Here is a 19,240-nt window from a genome sequence, read left to right on the forward strand (position 1 = left end):
CTGTAGTTAATATATGATAGAGACTTTGTATATATGATTTATTACTGAGCCAAGAAGTGTGTTTCTTTTCTGGTGTACTATTTTCCTATACTTAGTAAGGGCCTCTGTTTTTTAAGTTGTTTGTCCAATATGCATGGTGTTTTCCTTCTATATATACCAAGTACCTAACAATCATGCTGCTGCTTTGAGTTCTCTCTCCTCCTCCTCCTCATCCAGTTTTCTTCTTTTTTTTTTTCCAGGTTAAACATATTTATTTCCTCAAACATTTATCATTCTCTTATGGTAAAAACTTCCAAAATTCTTTCTTCTAGCTATTTGTAATATATGGTACATAATTATTACCTATGGTCTCCACATGAGACCTTCTTGCTTCTAAGTATACTTTAGAACCTATTGAACCTTTCTCCATCCTTCCCCCCTCATCTTATAACCACAATTCTTATTCTCAACTTCTCTGAGATCAACTTTGTTTTAGATTTTACATATAAGTGAGATCATATGGACTTGTCTTTCTGTGCCTGGTTTATTTCATTTAATGTCATGATTTTCCGTTCTAGACACATTGTGGTAAATGACAGGATTTCTTTTCTTTTTTAATGGCTGAATAGTATGTCACTGTGCTTATGTGCCATGTTTTCTTTATTCATCAATTGATGAATACTCAGATTGTTTCCAGTTCCTGACTATTGTGAATAATTCTGTAATGAACATGTGAGTGCCAATGTCTCTTTGACATTACTGATTTCATTTCTTTTGGATATAGAACTAGTAGAGGGATTGATGAATCGGAGGTAGTGGTAGTTTTAGTTTGTTGAGAAACCATACTGTTTCCCATAATGGCTGAGATAATTTACATTCCCACTAAGAGCATATAATAGATTCCCTTTTCTACACATTCTTACCAGCACTTGTTATCTTTAGACTTTTTGATACTGGCTTTTTTACTAGGGAGAGACAATATCTCATTGTGATCTTGATTTGTGTTTCCCTGATGATCAGTGATGTCAAACACTTTTTATGTACCTGTCTGCCATTTAGGTCTTATTTTGAGAAATGTCTATTTGAATCTATTGCTTCCCCCCGACCCCAATACTGAAGATTGAACACACAGGTGCTGGGTTTCTGTTCTTGAGACTAAAAGGCTCAGGGGTCACTCCAGTTAAACCGGGCTAACTGGGCTGCATGAAATAACCACACAAGAGACACAATACCTTTTCCTTTGGGGTCACTGTGATGGCTTCACTGACCTTAAGGGTCCGCAGGAAGAGAGAGAGCGAGAGCACGCATTGACCCCTTTTATTGAGGAGAAGCTATTCAAATGAGGCAAGGGGTCAGGTTTCAGGGGGCTGAGTCTATCTTCATGATGTCCACTGTCAGCAGGTTGACTGACACCTGGGTAGGCCACACCCAAGGGCACAGTTAGAGAAGGGAACACACACAAGGCACTTCCATGGAAGATTCTATCCTAAACAGGGCAAGGGGTTATATTACAAAGGAACAGGTGAGCATAGTTTCACTCATGGTGCTATAGCAAGACACACCCATGCTCTAGACACTGACCCTCGAACCCAAGAAGGGTGGGGAAAGCTCTGCCACATTTCTGTGACTGAGCACCTCAGCACCCAGCCGGGGAGTGTGACTCAGTCAAGTTCAAGGTTGGTCTCTCACACACAGGGGTGCTTAATCACTGAGCCATGTCCCCCAGCCCTTTTTAAAGAAATATTTTGTTTAGAGATAGGGTCTTGCTGAGTTGCTAAGTGCCTCACTAAGTTGCTGAGGCTGGCTTTCAACTTGCAATCCCCCTGCTTCAGCTCCAGAGCCACTGGATTATAGGCATGCACCATCACACCTGGCTTTATTGCTATTTTTAAATTGGGTTTTTGGGATTTTCTTTCTCCTCTTCTTTTTTTTTTTTTAATTTGTTCTTATTATTTAGACAATAGAATGTGTTTTTGACATATTATACATATATGGAGTATAACATCCCATTCTTCTGATTGTACATGATGTGTATTGGTTATGTATTCATATATGAACATAGGAAAGTAATGTCCAACTCATTTCTACTATCTTTCCTATTTCCACCTCCCTTCCTATCCCTTCATTCCCCTTTGTCTAATCCAATGAATGTTTAGTCTTCTCTCCCCTTATTGTGTGCTAGCATCCACACATCAGAGAGAACATTAGGCCTTTGATTTTTTGTGATTGGCTTATTTCACTTAGTATGATAGTCTCCAGTTCTATCCATTTACTGGCAAATGTAAGGCCTTTCTTAACAATCACATTTCTACTATTAGACAGATCAAATGGTACATCAAGTTAATTTATTTTCTTTTTCCAACTTGAGGACAATTATCATTTATCTTTCTTTGCTGTGTATTATTTATCATACATACATTTTCCATCTTCCAAGATCGCAAGTGAAAGTACACTTGCAGAGTCCACATAACAGTCCAAAGACCACGCCACACACCAGAATCCCATGCAAGAGATTTATTGTAGGTAGCAGGAGGCATACCAACAAGGCCGTGCCTCCCAGGAGAGCAGTAGCCTGTTGGCTCTCACAGAGCAGCTTTATAGCCCGCAAGAGGAATCTCATAAGTTTAAACTGTGGTGGGATTGATTGTAAGCTGCTTAGGAGTTTAAGCTGGGGTGGGGTTGATCGTTTCTTTTAGCAGGCACATGTTCTTATGGGAAGTTAAGTAGCGTTGCCTCAAATCAAAACTTTGGAAACTCTAGATAAAATGGTTCCTGACCTAAAATGGTGAATCTGATGCCAATATTGATCTGATGTCAGTATTGTTCTGATAACAATAGCAAGTTCACCTTTTATCTTCTGTTATCTTTTCTCACATTTACTTCTGGGGTTTTTCCTTTTTAATAGTGTAGTCATTTTGTTATGGCTTCTGGAAAAAATGGAGATAAATATGTCTTCACCTAAGAAGATCTTAGGTGCAGATAAAGGAGTAAGAAAATAAGAAACATGGGGATTTCTGTTTTCTACTTTTATATACTACATTGGTATGTAATGCCAATTAGTTACATTTGCCATTAATTCTGTGCCCCACGTGTGTAATTGTTTAATGCTTGTCGCATGTGTATTTGTGAGGTTTAATGTTTTTGTATACTATTGTATACAGTTGTATTTCTTTTATTAATTGCCCTTCATGTTCATTATTAATCTCTTTTTACATATTAAAATTTTCTATGTAAGCATTTCTTTCCATTACAACTTTTTAAACAAATTACTCTTCTATTTTTAGATAACTATTGTTTTCATTTTCCTCTATTTTTTATTTTCTTCTTCATTGGGAGAAACAATTTCTAGAATAAAGAGAATAAAGACAAACCAAAATAATCTGATGTAATGCTCTGATATAATTAGCTTTATATAAAAGCATGAGTTCCATTATGAGAGAAGGTGAAGCCTGTGATTATTTATCAGTTGTCACTCTACAGCCTGAGATCCCGGGTCTGCTTCCCAAATATCATGCTTTAATTTTTCTCTCTAGGAATGAGCTGTAATTCTTCTATAAAGAAGAATGCACTGATAGGAGTACAGCCAGTACCAAGTATATTTTCTAACCTCAACGCAGTTTGACAAGATAGTGGAAAAACCCAACAAAAAGGGAAAAGAAGTCTTTCCTCTGTTGTAAGGGGACGGCAGCTTAGAAGGAAAACTATAGTAAATATAAGGGAAATAACAGAAGCTATCATGATGGGAATCTAACTGTATTATTCCTTTTTTTTTAAAGAGCATTAAAATTATAGTATTTGGGTTCATTTTGCCAAAATCATACATGAAGAAATTTGATTTCAGGCCCCACTTTTCCTCCCCTCCTCCCTTCTCCTATTCTCCCTCCTCTACTAAACTTCCTTTCTTCTACATATACATAAATGTGAAAATCCTTTTGCACCCTTTATATATGAATATAACATGATTTTGTTAAATTTATTCCATATTCTCTTTTTCCTTTCTTCCTCCCTCCCTCTCTTATTCTCCTTCTTGTACTCCACTGATGTTTCCTGTATCATTATGATATACAATCTTCTTGGCCAACTGCCACCTTTCTTTTGCTTTGCTCTTGCTTCCACATATGAGAGAAAACATTTGACCTTTGATTTCTGAGTCTGGCTTATTTCACTTAGCATGATTTTCTCCAGGTCCATCCATTTACTAGCAAATGCCATTATTTAATTCTTCTTTATGGTAGAGTAAAACTCAATTGTGTATATATGCCACATTCTCTTAATCTGTTCATCTCTTGTTAGGCACTTCGATTGATTCCATAATTTGGCTATTGTGAACTGTGCTGCTATAAACATTGAAATGGTTGTATTTGTATATTGTGATGATTTTAGATCTTTTGGATAAATACCAAGGAGCAGGGTAGCTGAATCACAATGGTGGTTCCATTCCTAGTTTTTTGAGGATTTCCACACTGCTTTCTAGAGTAATTGTACTAATTTGCATACCCTCCAAGAATGTAAAAATGTACCTTTTTCTCTCAATCCTTGTCAGCATTGATTACTGTTTGTGTTCTTGATAATTTCATTCTGACTGAAGTGGTATGAAATCTTAGTGTAATTTTCATTTGCATTCCCCTAATTGCTAGAGGTTCTGAACATTTTTATCATATTTTTGTTGGCCATTTGTGTTTCTTCTTTTTGAGAGTGTGTTTTTAGTTCTTTTGCCCATTTATCGATTGGGCCATTTGTTGGGGGGGCCTTGAGGGTTTTTTTTTTTTTTTTTTTTTTTTTTTTTTGAGTTCTTTATATATTCTGGATAGTAAAAGTTCTTTATATATTCTGGGAAAAAATCCCCAGTCAGTGGAATAGCTGGCAAAGATTTTCTCTCACTTTGTAGGCTCTTTCTTGACTCTTAATCATTTTCTTTACTGTGCAGAAGCTTTTTAATTTGATGGTATTCTATTTACTGATTCTTGGTTTTTATTTCATGAGCTTTAGAGTTCTTGTTGAGGAATTAGTGCCTGCACTTATATGATGGATTGTTTACCCCTATGTTTTTTTCTAGCAGTTGCTAGGTTTCTGGTCTCATTTCTAACTCTTTGATTAATATTGATTTGACTTTTGTGCAGGGAGAAAGATAGGGCTATAAATTCATTCTTCTACATATGGACATCTTGATTTCCTAGCACCATTTTTTTTAAAGGGCTGTCTTTTCTCCAACATGTATTTTTGGTACCTTTGTCAGTATTAGATGGCTTTAAACATTTGAGTTTGTTTCTGTGTATTCTATTCCATTGGTCTTTGTATCTATTTTTATGCCAATACCATGCTGGTTTTGCTACTTTAGCTGTATATTATAATTTAAGATCAGGTTTTTTGATACTTCCTGAATCACTTTCCTTGTTTAGAATTGGGTCTCTCACTTTTTCAAATGAGATTCATTCTTCCAAATGAATTTTAGGGCTGTTTTTTCATAATATTATTAACCTCTATTCAAATCAATTTTTAAAAATGAATAAAATTTGCATTTTATTAGAAAAATGTGAACTACCCTAGAAGAAATAAAAACTATCTGAATAAGTTAAGAATGAAAATCCCCTCCACAAAACTCTAATATCATATTTTTAATGATAGTTCTTATTCCCCCATTTAAAAAAATTGTCCCAATCAAGAATGTTTTCATTACCCCAGAAAGTTTCTTTGTGCCCAGTACAGGCAGTAGGCTGGATGAGCCATGGGCCATAATTTGCCAAGCTGTGATGTCTTCAGTGATCAAAAGCATACTACAGTTATATCCACATTATATGTGGGAAATCTCAGGGATAAAAACCTGTAGTGTTATCATTCAGGTTCAAATGACTTTATTCTTCTATTAACCCCATGGCAATAGAATTTTTTTTAAAAGCAGATAAGCTGTTTTTAGAAGATTCTCTTCTTATTCTCTTAAAATAGGGAACATTTGGAGGAACTAATCTCTTTCTTACTCAGTTACAATTTTTAGAATGTGATAAGAAACATTATTGCTGGATTCCTGAGACTCTTCTTTACAAAATCATTTTATATGTGATTGTTTTCCCAAAGTTTGCATTTAAATGCAACAAAAAAAAAATTGAAAACTGGTATAATATAATTTATTATCTAGATTTTGATGTCTTATAAGCCATTAACATCTACATTATTTAAGTATATTTAAATAATATAGGTAATCTATTATATATTTATTCAGTTCTTTTGCAAAATCAGTTTTATGAAGCAATTCCTTTGTGACCTACTGTACTTAAGAATTTGTCTATCTGTAGTTTTGCTCAGGGTCTAGGAAGTATTTTTTCCCTGTAAAATATCACAGGCTAGATGATAGTATTTTTTGTGACTATTAGGTAATTTTGACGTTCTCTATAAAACGGTAATAGGCCTACCATAGCCACATTGGAATCTGTGTAAAATGTAAAGAAAACATAATAAGATTACCAGAGTACTTTTTATATCCAGGAAAACACTGAAATTGTATGTATTTAACACAGTTTTAAGCTGGGCATGGTGGTGCAATACCTGTAATCCTAGTGACTCAGGAGGCCGGCCTCAGTAACTTAGTGAAACCCTGTCTCAAAAAATAAAAAGTACTATGGGTGTAGCTTCGTGGTAAAGTGCCCCTTGGTTTAATCCCCAGTAAACCCCCTCCCCCCAAAAAAAGAAAAAAAAGTTTCAATATGAATTATGAATCAGATCCTAAAGTTGAACTCATAAGTGATTGAATAGACTTTCTTAGAGTATTACTTTAAAAAGAAGTTGATATTTTTATCTTAACTAACCAACTGATTATTTTTAATTTTCTCAACTAAAAATTAAATGTCTGCATTTTTTTTTTCAGAGACATCAAACCTGACAATATATTGATGGATATGAATGGACATATTCGGTTAGCAGATTTTGGTTCTTGTCTGAAGCTGATGGAAGATGGAACGGTAAATAAAGAAATCCTAAATTACTCTATCCACAAACATTTTCTTTATTTATTTTAGAAACCTATCTGTCTATCCAGCTATCCATTTGTCTGTCTGTGTTCCATCTCCCTACACAGTGGTACTTGGACATGCTTGTTCATTAAAGGGCTTGTCTGTAAAGTCAGAAGCCATTTTACCTGCTCATATTCGTAATTGTGAGATTGATATTTTATGAGTGCTTGTTTGTTCATTAGCTGGTAACTATGTATTATTTTACTTGAGATATTTCTACATTTTCAGAAGGTAAGGAAAAAGAAGACTCCTGTAGAAAAAGGAAATGTTACTTTATCCCCACTTTGTAAATTTATTTTTTTCTTTCCTAATTATGTATTTATTCTGAGGGACAGTGCTCAACAAATGAATTCATTTTTTTTCCCAGAAAATCTCCTTGGTTGTATGTTCCCATGCTAATGTATTAATTAATTAATATAAACTTTAATTGGTAGAAACTTTTTTTTGAGAAACTTTTTTTTTATTTTTTTGAGAACAGCTTACTATAATATACTCTAAAGGCAATGAAAGTAGCACATTATTCTGGATTGGTAATTTCAGTTCTGAATACTTATCCTGAAGATATTTTTTAAGGCTTATTATAATACCTCTTTGGCCATGTTGATAGGAATAATTAGTATAGAATTAGCCATCCCGCTGTAAAATTAGATACAATATCTGAGACAGACATTTTTGGATAATAGACAACAAACAGCATTCAGACAATTATCCCTGACAGGAATGAACTCTTTTGGTGTACCTCTTAATTGCCCACGGTTGGAACAGTTCCCAACTGTCCTGAAGAAAGCTAGAGTTGGAGCAGAGTATAACATTTCTTCATAGATTAGGAGAAGAGACCAAAGTTGGGTTAGCTGTAGCAGCTGAAATCTGGCTTGATATTGGATTGAGAGAAAGAGAGAACAGTTGTACAGAGAGAGGTCCTAAAGTATCCCCCTCGGAGCACAAGGTTGGACTGTACATTTGTACTGCAAGATCATTTTGTATTTTCATGAAAATGATGCCTACATATTTTAGGAAGATATATAACAAAAATAATTCTAATTCTTCTCTCCTCCAAATGTTTCCCTAGAGAAAGATACTTAAACTTTTGATCCTTTCTTCTGGCATTTCATTTATTTACATATTTCTTAATATATTTGTGCTGCTTTCTCTTATTTATTAAGATTCTATTTAACTGGGTGTAGTGGCCTACTCCTGTAATCCCAGCAACTCAGGAGGCTGATGCAGGAGGATCATGAGTACAAAGCCAGCTATAACAACTTAGCAAGGCCCCAAGCAATTTAGTGAGACCTTGTTCCAAAAACAATATTAAAAAAAGGGGGACTGGGAATGTGGCTCAGTGGTTAAGCTCCTCTTGTTCAACCCCTAGACCTCCCCTCTCCCCAATTTACTTATTTCCTATCATGGAAGATGAACCTTCAGGTCTCTTAGTCCCCTCTATTCAACCAGTTCACTTCCTTTCCTTCTTCCCAGTGTAATTACCACATAATCTGCCATTAAATCCTCTTTGAGATTTTTTTATGATGATACTAATATTCATAGTGTGCTATAAAGTTTGTTTTAATTGCATTTCTTCATTTTTTCATTCTCCCTGAAGTAAGTAGCCACTTTACATTCCTTAGTTGTTTTTTGCAGTTCTGGGGATTCAATCCAGGGCCTCAAGAATGCCAGGCAAGCGCTCTACCACTAAGCCCTAATGGCTTAGTTTTTAAATTTTAATTCATACCTATTTATCACAAGCTTTCCACCAAATGTTAATTTAGCAATTCCTTTTTCTTCTCAGACACATTATACAAATAAGCAATTCCCTTTTATTTCTTGAAGATATCTATACTGAAGCCTTGCCTTCTGCTGTCCTAATCTTGACTGTTTGTTCTTCTTCTTTTTTTTTTTTTTTTTTTTTTGTAGTTGGACACAATACCTTTATTTTATTTACTTATTTTTATGTGGTGCTGAGGTTTGAATCCAGCACTTATATGTGCTAGGTGAGCGCTCTACCGCTGAGCCACAACCCCAGCCCACTTGACTGTTCCTTCTTTAGGCCTACTGCAGAACTGTCTTCCTAGGAGTACACCCTTATCATGGAATTTACTGTGTTGCTCTATGATATTGGATCCTCTGTTTCTAGATCTCTTGTATGTCCTTTTCACTGATGGTAGCTGCCTGAGGAAGGTTCCAATGGAAGGAAATATTTCATAATTTTCAATGTCTGACAAATGACCTAATTTCTACCTAACAGGGGCGACGGCCAGTGTCTCATTGGGTGGGTTTGTCTTCCTGCCAAGGATGGTGTAAGCCACATGGGAAAAGTCTCAAATAATTAGTGAAGAACAAAACACAAGTAGTCAGAAATATATTTCCTAAAAACAGAGCCCCTGATAGATCTAGTCCACATGGGTACTGGAACTAGACAAAGGAAAGAGGGCTCCAGTGGTCTATTTAAGGGGTTACATCAAAGGCAGGAATAAGATTTCAAGGGTGGAGTCTTGCTATGTGATATCTTGTGGTCATCAGGTTGATTGGCATTTTGGTAGGTCACACCCATCTCAGGTGCTGTGTGGAATCTTTGGCAGAGCTTGAGGTGGGGGAGTTCACCTGAATCAGGTGATCAATTCCTGTGGGGGTGTCATGGGAAGTTCCCAATGCCAGACTTATCCCCTCACTAGGCTACAATGCACAACACAGTTCACACACAACCCATGGATTGTTCCTGACATCTACTCTCTTATCTGATTGATAATTTGGACATAGTATTCTAGATTTGAAGCAATTTTTCTATTAGAAGTTAGATGAATTATATTGTCTTCTTAGAGGGTTACTGTTGGCATTTGTTGTCATTCTGGTTCTCAGTTCTTCTATTATAGTCCTTCTGTATATCTCCAGAAGCTTTTAGGTTGTCTCATTTATTCCTACTGTTTGAAAATATTATTATTATTATATGTGGATCATTGTTATTTTTATTTTAACCTGGGCAGGTGCCCCAAATCTAGGAGCCTTTACCAAAGTCTGTGACTTTCAGTATTAAGCATGATGTTGCTTTTTGGCTCTTAAATCTGAGTCATTTAATCATTTTACCTTCAGAAGTCAGTTTCTGATGTAGAAATGTCCATTGTAATTCATTTTCTTCCTCTAAAACTGTCTTGACTATTCTTGCCCCCTTGTTTTTCCATGTAATTGTTAAAGTGGTTTATATTCATACCCGTACCCAGGTATAGATATTCTTTAACAAATACAAGCTTGAAGACCTACACTGAATTTAGAGATTGATTTGAGGAATTTATAACATGGAATGTTCCCTTTCATAAATGTATTCATTATAATTATTTTAGAGTTCTTTGTATTTCTGTTAGTAAAATTTTATAAAATTTACTATTATTAATCTATTGCTTAATAATAGTAAATAATAACATGTTATATTTATTCCTAGATACCTTGTGAATTTTTTTTTGGTTATGATAAATTTCAGTTTGGATTTGCAGTTTAATAGCATATAGCTCTTTTTAGGCCACAGTTGGTTTTCTGTGTTCATTCTTTTTTTTTTTTTTTTTTAAATTTTTTATTGTGGGTTGTTCAAAACATTACAAATTTCTTGACATATCATATTCCACACTTTGATTCAAGTGGGTTATGAACTCCCACCTTCACCCCATACCCAGATTGCAGAATCACATCAGTTACACATCCATTGATTTACAAATTGCCATACTAGTGTCTGTTGTGCTTCGCTGCCTTTCCGTCCTCCACCCTCCCCCCTCCCCACCTCTCCCCTCCCCTCCCCTCCTCTCTCTCTACCTCCTCCACTATATAACCCTGAGGGTCTCCTTCCATTACCATGCAATTTCCCTTCTCTCTCCCTTTCCCTCTCACCTCTCATCCCTGTTAAATGTTAATCTTCTTCTCCTGCTCTTCGTCCCTACTCTGTTCTTAGTTACTCTCCTTATATCAAAGAAGACATTTGGCATTTGTTTTATAGGGATTGGCTAGCTTCACTTAGCATAATCTGCTCTAATGCCATCCATTTCCCTGTAAATTCTATGATTTTGTCATTTTTTAATGCAGAGTAATACTCCATTGTGTATAAATGCCACATTTTTTTTATCCATTCGTCTATTGAAGGGCATCTAGGTTGGTTCCACAGTCTTGCTATTGTGAACTGTGCTGCTATGAACATCGATGTAGCAGTGTCCCTGTAGCATGCCCTTTTTAGGTCTTTAGGGAATAGACCAAGAAGGGGAATAGCTGGGTCAAATGGTGGCTCCATTCCCAACTTTCCAAGAAATCTCCATACTGCTTTCCAAATTGGCTGCACCAATCTGCAGTCCCACCAGCAATGTACAAGTGTACCCTTTTCCCCACATCCTCGCCAGCACTTGTTGTTGTTTGACTTCTTAATGGCTGCCAATCTTACTGGAGTGAGATGGTATCTTAGGGTGGTTTTGATTTGCATTTCTCTGACAGCTAGAGATGTTGAGCATTTTTTCATGTACTTGTTGATTGACTGTATGTCCTCCTCTGAGAAGTGTCTGTTCAGGTCCTTGGCCCATTTGTTGATTGGGTTGTTTGTTCTCTTATTGTCTAATTTTTTGAGTTCTTTGTATACTCTGGATATTAGGGCTCTATCTGAAGTGTGAGGAGTAAAGATTTGTTCCCAGGGTGTAGGCTCCCTATTTACCTCTCTTATTGTATCTTTTGCTGAGAAAAAACTTTTTAGTTTGATTAAGTCCCATTTGTTGATTCTAGTTATTAACTTTTGTGCTATGGGTGTCCTATTGAGGAATTTGGAGCCCGACCCCACCGACTGTAGATCGTAGCCAACTTTTTCTTCTATCAGACGGCGCGTCTCTGATTTGATATCAAGCTCCTTGATCCATTTTGAATTCACTTTTGTGCATGGCAAGAGAAAGGGATTCAGTTTCATTTTGTTGCATATGGATTTCCAGTTTTCCCAGCACCATTTGTTGAAGATGCTATCCTTCCTCCATTGCATGCTTTTAGCCCCTTTATCAAATATAAGAAAGTTGTAGTTTTGTGGATTGGTTTCTGTGTCCTCTATTCTGTACTATTGGTCCACCCGTCTGTTTTGGTACCAGTACCATGCTGTTTTTGTTACTATTGCTCTGTAGTATAGTTTGAAGTCTGGTATCGCTATACCGCCTGATTCACACTTCCTGCTTAGCATTGTTTTTGCTATTCTGGGTCTTTTATTTTTCCATATGAATTTCATGATTGCTTTCTCTATTTCTACAAGAAATGCCGTTGGGATTTTGATTGGCATTGCATTAAACCTATAGAGAACTTTTGGTAATATCGCCATTTTGATGATGTTAGTTCTGCCTATCCATGAACAGGGTATATTTTTCCATCTTCTAAGATCTTCTTCTATTTCTCTCTTTAGGGTTCTGTAGTTTTCATTGTATAAGTCTTTCACCTCTTTTGTTAGGTTGATTCCCAAGTATTTTATTTTTTTTGAAGATATTTTGAATGGAGTGGTTGTCCTCATTTCCATTTCAGAGGATTTGTCGCTGATATACAGGAATGCCTTTGATTTATGCGTGTTGATTTTATATCCTGCCACTTTGCTGAATTCATTTATTAGCTCTAATAGTTTCTTTGTAGAGCCTTTTGGGTCTGCTAGGTATAGAATCATGTCACCTGCAAATAGTGATAATTTAAGTTCTTCTTTTCCTATTTTTATGCCTTTAATTTCTTTCGTCTGTCTAATTGCTCTGTCCAATGTTTCGAGAACTATGTTGAACAGAAGTGGAGAGAGAGGGCATCCCTGTCTTGTTCCAGATTTTAGAGGGAATGCCTTCAGTTTTTCTCCATTCAGAATGATGCTAGCCTGAGGCTTAGCATAGATTGCTTTTACAATATTGATGTATGTTCCTGTTATCCCTAGTTTTTCTAGAGCTTTGAACATAAAGGGATGCTGTACTTTGTCGAACGCTTTTTCCGCATCTATCGAGATGATCATATGGTTCTTATTTTTAAGTCTATTGATGTGGTGAATAACATTTATTGATTTCCGTATATTGAACCAGCCTTGCATCCCAGGGATGAATCCTACTTGATCATGGTGTACAATTTTTTTGATATGTTTTTGTATCCGATTCGCCAGAATTTTATTGAGGATTTTTGCATCTAGGTTCATTAGAGATATTGGTCTGTAGTTTTCTTTCTTTGAAGTGTCTTTGTCTGGTTTAGATATCAGGGTGATGTTGGCCTCATAGAATGAATTTGGAAGTTCTCCCTCCTTTTCTATTTCCTGAAGTAGCTTGAAAAGTATTGGTATTAGTTCCTCTTTAAAGGTTTTGTAAAATTCTGCTGTATACCCATCTGGACCTGGGCTTTTCTTAGTTGGTAGGCTTTTTATGGTTTCTTCTATTTCCTCAATTGATATTGGTCTGTTTAGGTTTTCTATATCCTCCTGACTCGATCTGGGCAGATCATATGACTTAAGAAATTTATCTATGCCTTCACTATCTTCTAATTTGTTGGAGTATAAGGATTCAAAATAGTTTTTGATTATCTTCTGTATTTCTGAAGTGTCTGTTGTGATATTGCCTTTTTCATCCCGTATGCTAGTAATTTGAGTTCTCTCTCTTCTTCTCTTCGCTAGCATGGCTAAGGGTCTGTCGATTTTGTTTATTTTTTCAAAGAACCAACTTTTAGTTTTGTCAATTTTTTCAATTGTTTCTTTTGTTTCAATTTCATTAATTTCAGCTCTGATTTTAATTATTTCTTGCCTTCTACTTCTTTTGCTGTTGTTTTGCTCTTCTTTTTCTAGGATTTTGAGATGAAGTATGAGATCATTTATTTGTTGGTTTTTTCTTTTTTTAAGGAATGAACTCCAAGCAATGAATTTTCCTCTTAGAACTGCTTTCAATGTGTCCCATAGATTCCGATATGTTGTGTCTGTGTTTTCATTAATCTCTAAGAATTTTTTAATTTCCTCCTTGATGTCTTCTATAACCCATTGATCATTCAGTAACCTATTGTTCATTCTCCAAGTGATGTATGCTTTTTCCTTCCTTCTTTTATCGTTGATTTTCAGTTTCATTCCATTATGATCAGATAAGATGCATGGTATTATCTCTACTCCTTTATATTGTCTAAGAGTTGCCCTGTGACATAATATATGATCTATTTTTGAGAAGGATCCATGTGCTGCTGAGAAAAAAGTGTAACTGCTTGATGTTGGGTGGTATACTCTATATATGTCAATTAGGTCTAGGTTATTAATAGTGTTATTGAGTTCTATAGTTTCCTTATTCAACTTTTGTTTGGAAGATCTGTCCAGTGGTGATAGAGGTGTGTTGAAGTCTCCCATGATTATGGTATGGTGGTCTATTAGACTCTTGAACTTGAGAAGAGTTTGTTTGACGAACATAGCTGCACCATTGTTTGGGGCATAAATATTTATGATTGTTATGTCTTGTTGTTGTATGGTTCCCTTAAGCAGTATGTAGTGTCCCTCTTTATCTCTTTTGATTAACTTTGGCTTGAAATCTATTTTATTTGATATGAGTATGGACACTCCTGCTTGTTTCCGAAGTCCATATGAGTGATATGATTTTTCCCAACCTTTCACCTTCAGCCTATGTATGTCTTTTCCTATCAAATGCGTCTCCTGTAGGCAGCATATTGTTGGGTCTTGTTTTGTGATCCATTCTACTAGCCTGTGTCTCTTAATTGGTGAGTTTAAGCCATTAACATTTAGGGTTATTATTGAGATATGTGTTGTTCTTCCAGCCATATTTGTTTATTTCTGTTACTAAACATGGTTTGTTTTCCTCTTTGATTATTCCCCCCCCCCCTTTACTGTCCTACCTCCCACTGTTGGTTTTCATTGTTATTTTCCATTTCCTCTTCCTGTAATGCTTTGGCGAGGATGTTTTGAAGAGATGGTTTTCTAGCTGCGAATTCTTTAAACTTTTGTTTATCGTGGAAGGTTTTAATTTCTTCTTCCATCCTGAAGCTTAATTTCGCTGGATACACAATTCTTGGTTGGAACCCATTTTCTTTCAGTGTTTGAAATATGTTATTCCAGGATCTTCTAGCTTTCAGAGTCTGTGTTGAGAGATCAGCTGTTATTCTGATTGGCTTACCCCTAAATGTAATCTGCTTCCTTTCTCTTGTAGCTTTTAAAATTCTCTCCTTATTCTGTATGTTGGGCATCTTCATTATAATGTGTCTAGGTGTGGATCTCTTATGATTTTGCACATTCGGCGTCCTGTAGGCTTCTAGGATTTGGGATTCTGTCTCATTCTTCAAGTCTGGGAAGTTTTCTTGTATTATTTCATTGAATAGACTTCTCATTCCTTTGGTTTGGAGCTCTGTACCTTCCTGTATCCCAATGACTCTTAAGTTTGGTCTCTTAATGTTATCCCATATTTCTTGGATGTTCTGCTCATGGTTCCTTAACAGTCTTGCTGAGCTGTCTATGTTCTTTTCCAGTTGAAATACTTTGTCTTCATTGTCTGATGTTCTATCTTCTAAGTGTTCTACTCTGCTGGTAGTATTCTCCATTGAGTTTTTAAGTTGGTTTATTGCTTCCTGCATTTCTAGGATTTCTGTTTGTTTTTTATAACCTCTATCTCCCTGTATAGTTGATCCTTTGCTTCCTGGATTTGTTTGCGTAATTCCTTGTCGAAGTGATCTTTCATTGTCTGATTTTGCTGTTTAATGTCTTCCTTGATACTCCAGATCATTTGAAGCATGTATATCCTGAATTCTTTATCTGACATTCCATCTGCTGCAGCTGTTACCTCTTCTAAAGTTGCGTTGACCTGCATTGCTTGTGGTCCTTTCTTTCCTTGTCTTTTCATACTGCTTGCGTATGTTTCCTGCAGGTGCGGGCGGCGGCTCTGCTCTCTCCTTATTCCAATTGGGGTTTCGTGGCTACCACGCCGGCAGGTCACTGGGCCTGTTCTGGGAGCTGGCGGCGGCTCTGTTCTGCCCCTGCTCCGATTGGGGTGACGAGTGTACCACGCCGGCAGGCCACCGGGCCTGATCCGCCGGTCGGTTGCAGGTTTGCCTACCCTGCAGGCGCGGGAGGCGGCTCTACTCTGCCCCTACTCCAAATGGGGTGACGTGTCTGTCGTACCGGCAGGCCACTGGGCCTGTCCCGCTGGTCGGTCGCAGATCTGCCCACCTTTCGGGCACGGGTGGAGGCTCTGCTCTGCCCCTACTCCAATTGGGGTGTCGTGACTACCCCGCCTGCAGGACGCTGGGCCTGTTCCTGGCACGGGCGGCGACTCTGCTCTGCCACTACTCCAATTAGGGTGGTGTTTGTACCACGCCGGCAGGCTCCTGGGCCTGATCTGCCGGTCTGTTGTAGGTCTGCCTACCTTGGAGGCGCGGGCGGCGGATCTGCCCTGCCCCTCCTACCACGCCTGCAGACCCCTGGGCCTGATCTGCAGGTTGATCACTGGTCTGCTCGCCCTGCGGACACGGGTGGCGGTTCCGCTCCGCCCCCACTCCAATTGGGGTCACGTGACCACCACACCGGCAGGGCCTGATCCGGGCGTGGCAGAAGGATCTGCTCTGCCCCTACTCCAGTTGGGGTGATGTGTGTACCACACTGGCAAGCCACTGGGCCTGACCCGCCAGGCTGTCACAGGTCTGTTTACCTTGCCCGCGCGAACGGCGGCTCTGCCCTGCCCCTCCTACCACGCCCATGTACCACTGGGTCGCGGGTCTGCCCACCTTGCGGGTGCGGGTGGCGGCTCCGCTCCGCCCCCTCTCCAATTGGGGTCACGCGGTCACCACGCTGGCGAGTCGCTGGGCCTGCTCTGGGCGCTGGCGGTGGCCCGGCTCCTCCCCTCTGGCTCGATGACAAATTGAGGAGACTCGGGTGACTGTGCCTCACCCCCCCTACCAGGAGACCAACTGCTTATGTCACCGCTGGTATTGATGAAGTTCTCTCCTCCGCCGCTTTCTGGTGACATCATATCTCTGCCATGTTGGTATCCTATGCGAATGGCAGCATTTCGTTCCCCTTGCCAGGCAACCAAAGCAACGGGTGAGTCCTGACCGGCCCTCAGCAGGACCCGGACCGAGAAGCAATTTCCGCGGGCTCCTAGCCCCGGGCCAGGGAAGTTCCGGGAGCCGGAACTCGGCCGCTCCGTGCTCTGTGTAAGCTCCTATAAGTGTAAGCTCCAAGAAGCAGTCCCGCGGGCTCAGTTCCGGGAGCCGGAATTCGGCTGCTTAGTGCTTGGTGTATGCTCTGATAGGCGCAGGGTCCAAGAAGCAGCCTCCGCAGGCTCCGCAGCCCTGGGCCAGGGCGGTTCCGGGTCGGTTCCGGGAGCCGGAACTCGGCCGCTCCGTGCTCTGTGTAAGCTCCTATAAGTGTAAGCTCCAAGAAGCAGTCCCGCGGGCTCAGTTCCGGGAGCCGGAATTCGGCTACTTAGTGCTTGGTGTATGCTCTGATAGGCGCAGGGTCCAAGAAGCAGCCTCCGCAGGCTCCGCAGCCCTAGGCCAGGGCGGTTCCGGGACGGTTCCGGGAGCCGGAACTCGGCCGCCCCGTGCTCGGTGTTCGCTCCGATAGGATCAGGTTCTAAGAAGCACCCAGGCGCTGAACCCTAGCAATCTGTCTGCAAGCCGCAGGTGAATTGCAGCCTGAAATTACCTGATCTATGACTGAATGAGCTGCGGTCAGTCGAAAACAGGGGTGGTGACGTCAGTTTACCAACATGGTGGCTGCTGGCCTCCTCTGTGGTCTGACCGGTGTGGAGAACCGAGATGGACCGCTTCCTTCCCCCGTCTTGAACCCAGAATTCAGCCCTGAGTACGGTGCTTGCGCGGCTGGCAGAAACTGCAGCACTGTAACCCTGCGTCTCTATCCCAGTGCGCTCTGCAGACTTTAGCCGCGGGGCGATTTGCTGAATAAGCAGTGTTACCCCCCGTGCAACAAACCTCTCGCGTTTGAGTCCCCGTAGCCGATCCTCGTGCGATGGAAATCCTTCCTCCAGGTTCCGGAGCACCCCACTATTGCTGGAAATTCCTAACAAAATATCCTTTAGCCGTCCTGACTTGTCATACTCCCACCCAGTGAAGCAGCACACGGGGACAATGCACTCCTCTAGCCGCCATCTCTCTGTGTTCATTCTGACTCTAGTTATCTTGCTAAATTTTTATCAGTTCAAAGTAATTTGTACATGCTTTTAAATTTTTTATAAGACTGTCATATAATCCACAAATAAAGATCATCTCTGGATTTTTCCCCCTTTTATCATCCAATACAATGTTAAATACATGTGGTATCTGGGCTTAGTGGTGCATGCCTATCATCCCATCACCTGTGGGGGCTGAGGCAACAGGATGCAAGTTCAAAGCCAGCCTCATTAATTTAGTGAGACCCTCAAAATAACAAATAAAAAGGGCTGGGGATGTGGCTCAAGGGTTAGGTGCCTTTGGTTTCAATCCCTGGTTCCAAAACAAAAACAAAAAACAAAGAGGTGTATAGTGATAATGAACATCTTGTCTTGTGACTTTGTGGTGGTGTTTTTGTAGTTTCAAATATCCTTTATCAGATTAAGGAATTTATTTTTATTTCTGATTACCAAGAGTTTACCATTATGGTTGTAATCAAATAATTTTTGTATTCATTGAGATAATGTTATGGTGTTTTTCCTTTATTATTTCAATTTGATGAATGACATAGATTTTTCAGTGTTAAGCCACCATTCTTTGGATGAACCTAACTTTATCACAATTTCATATTGATATATTTTAAAAGATTGCTAGATTGATTCTGCTAATACTAATATTTTATATAGGATTGTTACCTGACATTCAATAATGAGATTGATCGTATCTGATATTGGAGTAGCTTTATAAAATGAGTAGGTAAACCCTATTCTCTCCTCTTACTCATTTTAGCTCTAGGACAGTTAATATAATTCAGTGATTGTTTGTTTCTTTTGTAATCCATAAAATTCATTATAAATTACCTTAGCCTTGGTGAGGTTTTGGTTTTCTTTTGTTATTTTGTTTGTTTTACAGGCAGATTTCTTTTTCTTTTCTTTTTTCTTTTTTTTTTTACTATTGATTAAAACTTTTTAATGGTTATAGGTCTGTTTGGTTTTCTGTTTCTTCCTGAGTCAGTTTTGGTAAGTTACATTTTTCTGAAAATTGTCCATTTTCTCTGAGTTTTCAGTTTTATTGGAGTAAATTTGTTCAAATTACCCTCTACCTAGTTATAAAATCTCTTTTGTATGTGTAGTTTTGCCCCTTATTCATTCCCACTATTGTTT

The 19,240-nt window shown here is 38.7% G+C and overlaps 1 protein-coding gene across 5 annotated transcripts in view; it reads left to right on the forward strand.

The window, feature by feature from the left end:
- Positions 1-19,240, forward strand: part of Cdc42bpa (CDC42 binding protein kinase alpha) — a 301,602-nt gene that overhangs the window by 121,891 nt on the left and 160,471 nt on the right. For all 5 annotated transcript variants that reach the window (XM_071600007.1, XM_071600005.1, XM_071600008.1 and 2 more), the window contains exon 6: positions 6,839-6,932. In XM_071600007.1, coding sequence (XP_071456108.1) covers positions 6,839-6,932 — 94 coding nt within the window. The remainder of the gene's footprint in view (positions 1-6,838; positions 6,933-19,240) is intronic.

Source organism: Marmota flaviventris, chromosome 12 (assembly GCF_047511675.1).
Source record: "Marmota flaviventris isolate mMarFla1 chromosome 12, mMarFla1.hap1, whole genome shotgun sequence".
NCBI lineage: Eukaryota > Metazoa > Chordata > Mammalia > Rodentia > Sciuridae > Marmota > Marmota flaviventris.